At 39.9% G+C, this 12,923-nt stretch overlaps 2 protein-coding genes across 8 annotated transcripts; both read left to right on the top strand.

Moving 5' to 3' along the window:
* The first annotated feature begins 310 nt into the window (after positions 1-310).
* On the top strand, positions 311-3,606 carry LOC107266118 (heat shock protein sti1 homolog). Its single transcript, XM_015736287.2, has 5 exons — positions 311-790; positions 1,187-1,396; positions 1,484-1,637; positions 1,706-1,806; positions 1,971-3,606. Exons 1-5 carry the CDS (start codon positions 767-769, stop codon positions 2,211-2,213), a joined length of 732 nt encoding a protein of 243 aa, XP_015591773.1. The 5' UTR covers positions 311-766; the 3' UTR covers positions 2,214-3,606.
* A 150-nt stretch (positions 3,607-3,756) lies between these two features.
* Positions 3,757-12,877, top strand: LOC107266102 (integrator complex subunit 3). 7 transcript variants are annotated; one of them, XR_003059183.1, is made up of 11 exons: positions 3,757-5,044; positions 5,820-6,418; positions 6,506-7,067; positions 7,244-7,439; positions 8,685-8,850; positions 8,957-9,505; positions 9,604-9,697; positions 9,771-10,138; positions 10,213-10,804; positions 10,920-11,087; positions 11,956-12,877. XR_003059183.1 is itself a non-coding variant. In XM_025083012.1 (10 exons), the coding sequence occupies exons 1-10, from the start codon at positions 4,970-4,972 to the stop codon at positions 11,013-11,015; spliced, it is 3,270 nt and encodes a 1,089-aa protein (XP_024938780.1). In that variant the 5' UTR covers positions 3,757-4,969; the 3' UTR covers positions 11,016-12,877. The 7 variants fall into 7 exon arrangements, 6 of the variants coding, with proteins under 6 accessions (XP_024938780.1, XP_024938759.1, XP_024938752.1 ...); XM_025083012.1 differs by having other exon boundaries at positions 8,712-8,850; positions 10,920-12,877; XM_025082991.1 differs by having other exon boundaries at positions 8,688-8,850; positions 10,920-12,877.
* Positions 12,878-12,923: the final 46 nt, after the last annotated feature.

The following is a 12,923-nucleotide window of genomic DNA, read 5'->3' as shown; positions in this document are numbered from 1 at the left end:
AATTGCAATTCAAATTTTATCTACTTCCTATATACTGCGAGATTTTAATTTAACCGCAATTTTATATATAGAATAAATTTTGAAAATAAATCAAGGTCCAATAATATTTAATAAAAATTGAGATGCTACGCGGGTGTCAATTTGGCACTTACTTAAAAATGTCTTAAAAATGTTTCAACAATAGGCTTTTTCAATAGTTCTTGAGAAGTTCTATTGTTCCCGGTCTCGTTTTAAGGGTTTCTTTGGGAACCATTGGTGAGTAGCGGAGAACCTCTGGCCGCCAAGCTACGCGATCGTGTTCACGTTTAGCTCGGCTACAACGGGATTCGCATTGTCGACGGAGGCGACTATCACAGAATCCTACTTCCAGTCTCGCCGCTACGATTTAGCGCCATGATCTTGTTATCGCCTAAACCCGTAGCATTGAGCATTTCCCTATTCATCTCTGTGCGATTCATTTAAATTGAGAGTTTTGTCGCGGTGGTGTTGTTGTACATATGTAGTGGCTTCATGTAACTTCGAACGTGACGTCATTGGACCTGCGCGATCCGGGTCAAAATACGTTCGCTAGTGGCTATACCTCGTCTATTTGTATCATGCTTCAGAGCATCGCCATGACAGGGGTTTCGTCTGCTCTCCATTGTTGATCATTATATCCACGTGAATTATTCGATGCTTTCTTTGACTCTCTATGAATAAAGGCCATACGTTTTGGTATCTCTCTTGTATCAAGCTGCCAGCCGGCGAGCATTGCTAAGCACGCAAAATGGCCACTGGACGTGCCGCAGAGGTAAGATTGACAAAAGTATATTACGGCGGCACATTTGCCGATCATTCAACTCTTTCCTTAGAATTTTTCTCCTGATATCACACAGTAGCTCACACTTTATTCTATTTCTTATCTATTACTTCGTTGCTTGTATTTTTATATCACAGAGAATGTTTGTCAACTTTTTTTTTTAAAGAACAAAAATGTTACATTCCCACACTGGACCGATTATCAGTAGATAAGAGGACAGTAGGTGCGATCTATATACTCAGTGCTCAATATTTGACAATTAGTTTTCTTGTGATCGAGATCAGTAAAGAAATGAAAAAGCTTATGAGTTTAGAATTCTTGCATTCTGATCTGGGGTCAGGAGTAAACGTGTAATGCAATCGACTTAACGAAGCCATTTTTTTGCAGGTACAGCGTATGAAGGAAGAGGGAAATGCGTGTGTCAGAGAATTAAAATATGAAGAGGCCATGTTTCACTATACACACGCGATTAAAGTGGATCCGCAAAATTATTCGTTGTACAGTAACCGATCGTATGTATTTCTTAAAATGCAGCAATATCATTTTGCTCTGGAAGACGCCTTGATGACGATACAACTGAAACCCGACTGGACGAAGGTATGGATATAAAAGTACATTAAAATTTGTCAGCTGAGATACAATATATTATTATTATTATTATTATTGATCTACGAAAATTTTCAGGGTTACTTTCGGAAGGCTGAAGTCGAATATCACACATATCGTTTCAACGAAGCCGTGCAGTCTTACAGTAAGGCCTTGTCGCTTCAACCAAACGATCCTAGTATACTAGAAGCGATGAACAGGGCTTCGAGACAGCTCATCAAAGACATACGAGGTTTTTTTCTATAGTCCTTAAAAGAATTAAAATGGCTAATTTATAAATTCAAATTTTGTCTTTTTCAGCCGACCAGCAGATACCGTGGCTGGGTGCTGGTGTTGGAATAATCCTTGGAGTAATAGTAGTCATCGCAGATTACGTGTTCACGAATAAGCCGACCTTGACCGTAAGAGATTGTCTTATCAAAAGATAATTAAAGACCTTCTTATACGTGAAAGATGACGTTAATGAAGCTAATGAATGAATGATTTTATCGTATTATTAATCAATTTTATAATTGCTCCTGTTGTTGTTATTTGAATAACGTGTTGTCATCTTCAATGTTTCCAGCATCCCCTTCTGATGGCTCTGCTCACCATATCCATAGCAATGCTGGGATTTGCTATCGCAAAAGGATTTCGTTATTTCGTGAAGTGTCAGCGACGTTCCCTTCTCGAGCCACCAATCGACCTTACCGACGGTGGCGATGAAAAGCAAAAAAGTACTGATAACGACAAAACAGCTGACAAAGAGAGACACTCGAAATATAGTAAAGCCCAAGCTAGACAAAGATTCAAGCGAGAAAAATCGTAGCAAATATCGCAAGTTAACTTACCATTCAGTCTTGTTTAATCATGCACTTTAATCTTCGAAAAATTTTGACTGATAACTCCTTATCGATTTTAATACTCCATTATGGAGAATATTTGCCAAAAATTCAATCATCATCGTATCAATATAGCCTTCACTGATAATTGAATCGGCAAAAGAACGTAAAAGAGCTATAGGCACTAGTAGTTTATATGTCAAAAATCGATATCGAGTCGATTTCTACATGACCTTTTCTTTTATTACAAAAAGCGCATCATTTAACTATAATCTTAATTCTTGGTGCCAGTTTTGAAGCATCGAAATCTTAAGATGTCAAACGTACGGCAGCGTGTGTGGCATATCCTTAGCAAGTATTTGTTTGTATATAAAGATACAACGAAGTTCTTATTGTTTAATTAACCCGCCTAAGTAGAAGTTGCATACAATCAACATACTGATTAATGTATGTTTACGCCCGTGTCTAAAAGCGCGAGTTTTTTGTTTTTGCGAATTACCACGAGTGACTTGCACAAAGTCAGATCTGTAAATTTCGAACAGCGATTAATTGCCGCTGCGTAAAAGTATTTTGAAAAAAAAATATTGTAAGACTTTATCATCAAGTTTCCATTTTCATTAACATACAAAAACCAGTGGCCAGCATTTCTAGATATTGTAAATATTCATTTTACGCGATGAGCAGATGCGAGCGTACGTTTAGCAAGGTATCTATCAAATTACATATCCCACAAGAATTCTATTATTGTTACTGTTTATTAAGTAATCATAAATTTACCAAGAACTCATAAAACCAAACGAGCTCTCGTTTTTTTTTTTAATAATTTTTCAGATCATTAAGCGCATAACCATTTTACTTTTTGTTGTTATTTTCAACTCTGCTATATAACGATTATGTAAAACAATTTTAATGAAGAATACCTCACGACATCTGCAACGCTAGAGACTTTCGTAACGAGAAAATACCAGGAGCTGCAAAGATTAGCTGATAAAAGAAGCATTGCTCTTAATCGTCATTACAATGGCAATGCACTTGTCTTTGCGTCTTGACCAAGTGTTTGGAATCAGTGCGATAATAATTAACACGCGATTGAAGATTTTATACCGATACCCAAGATTAGAAGAAGACAGCTTAACTGCAGTATACAATTAAGAATAATATTCTAGACTATAGCGATTAAAGTTAAAAAAATTTTCATATATCAATACCCGTATGTCAAGTACGCTCTATTAATTGAATATTAATAATTCATTGATAATCAACAAATGAGTATGTATAAAACCGTAGCCTAATTACTTTATACGTTGACGCGCAGTGATACAACGATAAAATAAACGGACCTGTAGAGCATTCATAGCGCTCGAAAGGCTTTAGACATTGCACCCCGCGTCGTCGTTCTTTTCGAAAAATAAACGAGCGTAACTGTTAGAATGAATGTTTACGGGAAACTTCCAGGACGCATGCGCAACATCAAGCTTGCAGGTAGCCAGGCCCTATGGGTGTGTTTTGGCTCGAGTCATTTATCTCTGAACCGGCGTACAGGACGGTTCGCGCCAGCTCACCGTTCTCATGTTCATTGTTCGACTCCGGTCCTTTCGTCTCGGCCTTTACCACGCTAAACTTTCATTACGGTATTTTTACTTTCACGCGCGAAAGGTTAATAGTATAATAACGGTTGATCGTGGACGTTTGTCTCTTTTCATATTTCGATTTATTATCGTATTAGACTGTGACGATACGCGTTATAAAATTTTAAGAAAAATCTGAAATTATTTTTTCGGTAGAAATAAAACAGATTTCAGAAGAAATTGGAGCGAAAGACAGTTATTTTTCATTGGGGTAATTCGTCGGAAGTTAACGTTTTATACATGAACGTATGGTTGCACATTCTTGGCGTTACGGGATGCTAGGTTGAAACGTGGCAGGAATAGAAAGGAATAGTAATCGCACTTCAGAATCCGAAAGGAGTCAAACACGAGAATCCATATAATGTGAGCTCTGAAATTTTTAGTGAATTGTCGCAGATAAGTTTTAAGGGGGTTATGTTGACGTGTGAGGGTGGGTTGAACGTCCTGGAAGATTAGGAAAGCCCCCGTGACGTACGAGCGATCCATAAAAACGTACGTAGTGGCCACCCGAGGTCCATCCGGAGAGTCAGGAGAATCAGGCAAGCCACAAGGGTCGTCAGAGGCGAAGACACAGAAGCCAGGAAAGCGAAAAAGGTACTTGCGAGAAGCGGGAAGCAGCCGGAGCGCCAATGCGATTAGGTGGCGAGTGTGGTCGTAGTGGAACGCATGCGCAATTGGCACTACTTTACTCAAAGCCCGTTTCCCCCACTAGTCGGCGCTACCACGAGTGTATTCGGGCTGGTGGCACGCCATTGGTCCAGACTCGTTGAAGTGGGGGTAACGGGCAGTGGTGGGGAGAACGACCGCGTCACGTAGCCGAACGAGCGACTAAGCTTTTGTATCAATGCGCAATCGCATCGGAACGTTTCTCGAGAGCCGAGCTCCGAGCGAGGAATAAACAGAGTAGAGACAGACGTCCGGAGCGAGAGAGAGAGAGAGAGCTCGAGTGGGAGAGAGAGGGAAAGAAAGAGAGAGAGAGAGAAAGAACGACGCAGGCACAGAGCGATCACGATGCTCGGAAGAAACGGCAAGCGGCCAGGGGCACAGGGCTGAGGGCTCAGGGCTCATCAGGGCTCGTATATACGCGTAGAATACCACGAACAGCCGGAACAGCGATGGAACAGACAAAACCGCCCGTCTCCAGGCTACTCAATACGTCCTGCATCGAGAACAAGGACGAGTTGGAAGAGGTAACATAAATATTTGAAATAGTCGCTGGATACGTATCAAGTGTGATGTCCGCCATTGTTGCGATGGTCGCGCATATGCAGACGGCGCCACCAGTCTAAATTTCTCTAATCGTGGCGGGAATTTAAAAAATTGTTATAACATTAGTCTAATCAGAAATATTTTTTGATCGTGGTGATCTTGTTATCTTTTCCTCCTGAATCGTATATGGAAAGAGAACCAGCTTTTTGTATTGGGTATTATTCGTGGTCGTAATATAACCATTGGCACGACGATCCTCCAGAAATGTCTGGAATTGGCCATGATTTACTTTGGGATTAATCTGGTTTTACTTTTTGGATCGATTTTGTAAAATTATGGAAAAATCGTAGAGTAAATTATAACAATATAAGAATGAAGTTTGATTTATCACTATTTGGCACTCGTTTAGTCTTTTTTCATAAAATATTCATTCAAGTTGCAATTTTAAGCAATCAGAGAAAGTAATGTCACAACTTATGTGTAAAGTGCGTGGAAGAAGTTTTCGTTTAACAAGTCATTTACTATAATTGGTATAAATTGTACAGGCAATTTACCTATCATGATCTATAATAATACGAAGTTAAATCATGTTTATACTTATTAGTCCTGACAAGGATTGGATGGAAGCTTGCAAATTTTAGAGTAATATGCCATTGTGATATACATAAACTAAAATTACAAGTATTTTGTGATTGCTGTTATTTTTTTATGCATTCATTTATGTTATTGTTTTAATTATATCTTTTTGTTTACCAGAAATTTGACCGATGCCACACTGTGCTTCAAAACCTGACTGCAGGTCTGTCGGAAAAGGAAGCTCACGATACACTGAACAATGCTGTTTGCAAGGACAAAACACATGAAGAGGTATCTTTGGGACTGCTAGTAGTGATTTTGACAGAACCGCAAGATGCTGCAAAAAGTTATCGTGACTTGACATTAATAACTCGAGATGGATTGGCAATTGTATTGCACCATCTCACTCAGCTGGTACTTGAACGTTACTTGAGACTACATGACGTCTCCAGAGGCCAGCTTCTCTGGCTTGTGCGGGAAATGATAAGGACAAGCGTAGCCAATGTAGACAACCTATGTTTAAGTTTACTGAGGCACGCCGCTGGAGGAGACATTTCCGCGAGAAATGTGTTCCTCGTCGACGCCCTGCTTGACATCTTCCAAGAGAACAGACCTTGGCTCGACAAATTCCCTTTTCTCGTGGCATCAGTTGTCTATACGTATTTGCGACTTATCGAGGATCACAGTGCGCCTCATTTGTCAGCGTTGCGTTCAAAGGAAGTCACCTTCATGGTGTCTCTAATACGAGAAAGAATGACCGACTGTTTAGTTATTGGCAGGTAAGAATCAAAACCACATTAACATCTTTTACTAAGATTTACTTTTCATAAATTAACGTAATACTTTACAATAATCTTGTCTTTCAGAGATCTGGTGCGATTACTTCAGAACGTAGCAAGAATTCCGGAATTCGAGGCCCTTTGGAAGGATATACTTCTAAACCCGAAATCCCTTTGTCCAAACTTTACTGGAGTATTGCAGCTGTTACAGACACGCACTTCCAGAAGGTTTCTCCAATCTAGACTAACTCCCGATATGGAAAGGAAACTCGTATTCCTAACGAGTCAAGTGCGATTTGGAAACCACAAGCGATATCAGGACTGGTTCCAAAGGCAGTATTTGGCAACACCCGAGTCCCAGTCTCTGAGATGCGATCTCATACGCTTTATCGTTGGTGTTATTCATCCAACGAATGAGCTACTTTGCTCGGATATTATTCCACGTTGGGCTGTAATTGGGTGGCTCTTTACCACCTGCACTTCCACCGTGGCGGCCAGTAATGCCAAACTGGCCTTATTTTACGATTGGCTCTTCTTCGAGCCTGACAAGGACAACATTATGAACATCGAACCTGCGATTCTCGTTATGCACAATTCCATGAGGTCGCATCCAGCCGTAACTGCCACTCTTCTAGATTTTTTATGCAGGGTAAGGAAAAGTCACTCGAAATCAACGAGAATTACCTAGTTTCTGATTGGCGCTATCGATCGCTGTAGCAGCTGACCAAGCTTTCTATTGTGATACGTAGTGCCGTACCTTTGCCTGTTTTTACTTTGATCCTCTATTGATCTTTTCGTTTAATGTATTTTTTTTCTTTTTTGCAGATAATACCACATTTTTACCCAGCTTTAACGGAAAAAGTGCGCAACGGAATTTTCTCATCTTTGCGACAAATTCTGGAAAAACGTGTACTCCCCAGCCTCTATCCGCTTTTCGACAGTCCCAAACTCGATAGAGAGCTACGAACCAAAATCAGGGAAACCTTTAAAGAATTCTGTTTACCACCGAACAGTGATCCTGGTAAATTTTATAACATGTTGCATGCTCGTAGTGTTGACACACGTAAAAGCAAATCACAGTCTCGTAATCGGCACTCAAAAATTTGTTATGCATCAAGTATTGCACATCACGAGAAAATCATCAGATGAAAATATTTTTATTTATATATTCGTTTGCTGATAGTTGTTCACCTTGAAAAGATAGTCAATCTGAAAAAAGACTCTAGTCATTTGCATATAGACATTTATTAAGTAGTATGAGCTCTTTTAATTAATTTACATATATTAATTCCCTGATCACTTATTTAACACTTTCAATAACTGTTATTTGAGATTTTTAAATGTTTATAAAATATTGCATTTTAATAATATCCATGGCACATACAAGAACGCTATTCCAATGTAATACTCTTAAAATTTGAAAAAAATAACGTTGAAATTATGGACACGCGTCCGATGGTGCATATTAACTTACAATTTTTTAAGGAATGTTATGAATCAATCAACAAGAGTATAGCTCAATTATGATACATCGTATTATTACAGTTTTTCTATTTTTTCTTACTGTGTGATATTCACCCATTACAAATTTACATCTAAATTGATATAGTCCCATGTATGTACATATAGGTTGAATACGTTCATACTGCTTGCTAGTCATTCCTTTCATCACAAGTAAGGTCATGCGGTAAGTGAGGGAAAAGAATGAAAGAAAGAAAAATCATTGGTCCGCTTCACAATCGTACTAATACAATTCATATCATTCATGTTTAAGGGAACTCTGGACGTCTCATGTACAATGTGAGTGAAATGTAAACGTAAATGAAATAGGAAGATTTTAACAGTTTTTCCCCAATGCATATCTGACAGCACACTCTGCAAGGTTAACAAATGATTTTGACACCATTCCCGCAATAATTAACCCAAAGCTGATGAATTGATCCGACCTGAAATATTTCACATGTTTCAAATTCACATAGAAATTTCAGTTCTGGATTAATCATTGCGAAAGGGTTTTTAAAATGATTGTTAACCTTGCAGAATGCGGTCTCAGCTCAGCCTCGAGAAGGAATCTCTGTACAAAAGCTGTTATCAACGATTTTCGTTTTCGTTTCATTCATATAAGAAATGAGAGTTGTCCAATTGCTTAAATACTGTTTCTTATCATTCGTTTATTAATAATCCTTAAAAATTGTCACCGATCGCTGCATCGCATCCTGGCACAATCGTTGCTTACTAACGTTGGTCTTTGCATGATGTCCCGAAGCAGGTAATAAACTTCCAATATATTCAGGTAAAATGGAAGAGCTTAGTAAGGACCTTGGTCCAGGACTCATGCTGGAGAATACAGGAAGCACGGCATTGGAGAACAATCACGTGGGGCAAGAACCGGAACCAGCATTCAGCGACGAGGAGGAAGAGATGCCGTTAAGGTTCGTTCACCCCATCTTTTCATTATCAAGGACCGATCAAAAGTATTGATTTTTATTGATTAGTTCCTTCCTGTATCTCTGTCTCACGTTCACTGTTATTTTACAGGATAGTACCGAAAATCGAAGAGGAGGAGGATGAAGATGACTTGCCGCTAGCTACGGTCAAGATGAAAAACAATCAGCGAATTGCTAATTGTCAAATGAAGAAGGAAGAAGCAGCGCCACAAATGAACTTCATGTTGGAGCCTGAAGAGCTGCGAACGGCTGTTGAGAGTTTACACCTTGAGTCAGATAATGAAGCTAAATGTCAAACAATGGAGAGGATAGTACAAATGGTGGTAGAAGATGAAATAGACGCAGAAACGATACCCACTCTGGCGTCTTGTATCTCGAGTATCCTGTCGCCTCAAATATCTGGTCAAATATTTCCTACCGACAATTTGAATGAGGAGTCACTCGCAGACAGTATAAGCCCTCCAATCTTCGTTATGTTTCGTAATCAATTCCAACTATGCAAGGAGGAAGACAATAGAAGAAAACTTTTAGCCAGAGTTCTTGCGGAGATGCAGTCTATCCAGCCTAGAATAGGATACCTTCTTCTTTATTTCTTGAAAGTTTGGGGTAGAGAAGAGGAAAAGAGAGAAGGGGAACCGAGGTCAGTGTAAAAGAAAATAAATTTTCATATGCTTAATTTTGTTTTTACGTGCTCTGTCAGTCTTTTAAATTTCTTTATTTTTTTCTTTAATATTTCAGTAATGTTCTGAACGACGTAAAAGCATCGGTGTACAAGGATTTCTGTTCGCAGCGGGAAAAGAAGCTGGATGCGTGTTTGGTATCTGATTTGAAGGTACGAATTTCTTGATCTTCTCAGGAATATTTACAGAATCACAATAAAAAATTTATTGTTTTATCGAATACAGCTTTGTCACGAAGACGACATATTCATGTTGTGTTACCTGGTACCTGATGTATATACGGAGTTTCAAAATATTGCACTGGGCAACGTTCAGCTACTACACCTGGTCGTATCGACAGTAGACGCATGTCAGCTGCAGGAGCTTGTTTGTCAGATCATGCAAGGACACCTAAAGATGCTGAAAAAGGAATCGTTCTCCTCGCTCCTCACTGCTAGTCTCAATTGGGAAACATTCGAGCAGTACTGCTTCTGGCAACTCGTGTTCGCCCATGACTTTCCCATAGACTACGTATTACCAGTTTTACCCAAGTTGCAGTTTCGAGATCACGCCGAGGCTCTTACGTCCATCCTCTTGATGCTCAAACAAGAAAAGTAAGTGTAGCTCGCACTGGAATAACTTTCATTATCTTTTTACTATCCTTAATTATCATCTAATATCCTTACAGGCCGACCCTGGAACTTCTCAGACAATTACTCGTCCGGCAAAGTGTAGAAGGTGACATGTTCGTAGTGGCAGCGCTTCGCTACTGGTGTCGCGATTACGAGGACAAGCTAGCTGAACTTTTGGCGAATCTTTTAAGCACACGTTATCCTGCCACCAGTCCCAATAAGCGAAAGCGTTCCGGGGCGAAGCACAATCAACAGTCGAATGGACCACCAACGGGCGAGCAAGTCCTTGGACACTTGGACCAATTACGTCAGCACTGCACGTCCACGTCAGAATTACAGCTTTACCATACAGAAGGGATGCAACGAGCGCTGCAGCAAGCTCAAGCTGCGGGAAACGATTCCTTGAGGAAGAGTTACGGTGATCTCTTTGCACTTGCGGAAGTGAGCGAAGAGAACGAACCTCCTCCGGCGCCTGCGCCGACCTCCGCTAGGAAACACGCGACAGCCTCCAGCGGCGGCGGAGGGGGTGGTGGTGGAACCGGAAAGGGTGGACACAGAAAAGCTGCCGTCAACACGAGAGAAAGAACCGCCACTAAAAGGCCACCTCCTCGTGACAGAAATACGGAGAGTAGCGACCAAAGTAGCGAGGTTAGTATATTAAAAATCTTAACTCAATGGAAACGAAAAGAATTCCTATTTTTTGTTCATCTTGATCGGTTTCGCGTAATGGCGGAAACTAGTCAAATTTCATGTTGAGCGGAAGGTTTACGTTTTGTCCACGCAGGAGGAGGAGATCGTGAAACCAAAGCAAGCCAAGAAGAGAAAAAAGATAAATCCCGTCGGCTCGGACAGCGACTGACCACCCAGTGTCTTCATACGTCACATGGACCACGTCACGTGTGTGCAGCAAGCTACGCTAGCCTTAGGAATAGTAAGATAATATAATACATATAATTAGGTATATATATATATAGATAACCTGTAAATAAAGCACGCGTCAAAAGTAAGTGCGACAGTCCGCGAATAGGAGGGAGAGGGGGGAACTACCGATTGATCACATTAGCATTGTCGAAGCGACTTTTTCTCTTTCTCTCTCTTTCTGTCTCTTGTACAAATGCGTTTAAATTTGTCAGATAACAACACAGATCTTGCTGACTCGATTGGCACTGCGAGTGAATTTGAAAAATCTGTCAGGCTGTTATGTATTGCTAGTGCTCTATCATTGTCTTCTTATTGCTATTAATTTTTTTAATTACTGTTAAATTACTTATTTTTATTTTTTTTTTGTATTTTTTTTCTCACGACGGAACATCGTGAAAATTATGCTGTCGCTCGACATCTACTGTTACGGTGTAAACACGGTTAGATTAATAATTTGACATGTTACGTGGCCATAAGCTGTAAATAGAATTTTTTATAAATTTTCAATGATTCTTATAACGCGTAAGAACATTTCGAAGTTTTCTCGTCGTTCAGACGGCTTTCGAGTAACGTTACGCATAAAGCGTGCACATTCTCACGACCAAAGTGTATTCCAGCAATGACTACCAATCAGAATGCAAAATCGTTCTCGATATATGATTTCTTTAAATGGCAACGGTCCATCAATCTCCCGATTTTCGTGCACGGATATACGAAGAATGTAAATTATAATGTATGACAACAGAGATGAAAGAATGAGCATGAGACTTTGACTATCAGCTCACGCAATCGCGTCACGCTTTCACAATAACCGCGTAAGATCGGAGCTTCGGTGACGAAATGATTCCTAAAGAAGCTTTTACTCGTTGATTTCGCAGATTCATATCGAAACGCAGAAAGTTCGCGAAGTCCTCGGATCGATGGGATCTCCGCGGAAGGAGATAAAGGGAAGGCGTTTATAACGCCGAGAAGCTAAACTCGAGTGCGAGGAGAGAAAAAGTCATCGTTCGTACACGCCCGTAATGTAAATTTTCTGTAAAATTATATTAGTCTAGTAAATAGGTAGCTGCGTTATGTATTTTGTAGGTGTACATAAGAAGATACGGAAGTGTGAGGGACATCGCGGCGAGACTTCCATAGAGAATTTTCTGCCAGTCCTCTTGACCTTTTTTCTTTCTTTTTTTTTTTTGGAAATTTAACCGAGTGAGAACGAAAGAAGAAAGAAAGAGATCGAGAGAAAGGGAACTGAAGTGGATCGAGGAAAAGGAGTGCATGGCGAAGCACGAAAGAACGAATTAACGAATGAAACGAATAAGTGTATGCGCGAATGAAGAATGAAAGTGAGGAGAGAGGAGAAGAAAGATATAGACAAATGATGATTGGAAAGATAGATCGATATCGGGATGCTAGGCGACCATGTGGCGTTTTGACGACGTCATAGAACTTACGAGTGAGGTATTGCAATTTTTCTCGTAATTATACATATACATATTATTATTATATCGATGGTCGGTAGTATATTGGCGTTGTTATGACTTTTCTACTTGTAAATAAATCTCGACTTTGAGCGATATTTAAATGACGGAAATGGTTGTTCAGCGTGCGCGACGATTGCGACGAGAAGTAAAAAAAAAAAGAAAAACTGTAAACATTTAATGTTTTTAACGATCTTGTACACAGGGAATACATGTAAATACATGCATAGAACTATCGTAATGCGGATATAAACATTTAATGTTTTTAACGATCTTGTACACACGGAATACACGTAAATGTAAATACATAGAGATTACCAAAATAGTCGCGTAATATCCGAAATCTCAGGTCCTTCGCCCCCCCCCCCCCC

The sequence above is a fragment of the Cephus cinctus genome, unplaced genomic scaffold, assembly GCF_000341935.2.
Source record: "Cephus cinctus unplaced genomic scaffold, Ccin1 Ccin1_scaffold0020, whole genome shotgun sequence".
Lineage (NCBI taxonomy): Eukaryota > Metazoa > Arthropoda > Insecta > Hymenoptera > Cephidae > Cephus > Cephus cinctus.
Note: the sequence above shows the minus strand (reverse complement) of the source record. Positions and strands in the feature narration are given on the sequence as shown.

Coding starts and splice junctions, on each gene's coding strand:
- LOC107266118 (XM_015736287.2), top strand. CDS start 767: ATGGCCACTGGACGTGCCGCAGAG. Junction 1,638..1,705: donor GCTCATCAAAGACATACGAG/GTTTTTTTCTAT, acceptor TGTCTTTTTCAG/CCGACCAGCAGATACCGTGG. Junction 1,807..1,970: donor CGAATAAGCCGACCTTGACC/GTAAGAGATTGT, acceptor CAATGTTTCCAG/CATCCCCTTCTGATGGCTCT.
- LOC107266102 (XM_025082984.1), top strand. CDS start 4,970: ATGGAACAGACAAAACCGCCCGTCTCCAGGCTACTCAATACGTCCTGC. Junction 7,440..8,684: donor ACCACCGAACAGTGATCCTG/GTAAATTTTATA, acceptor GATGTCCCGAAG/CAGGTAATAAACTTCCAATA. Junction 8,851..8,956: donor GAGGAAGAGATGCCGTTAAG/GTTCGTTCACCC, acceptor GTTATTTTACAG/GATAGTACCGAAAATCGAAG.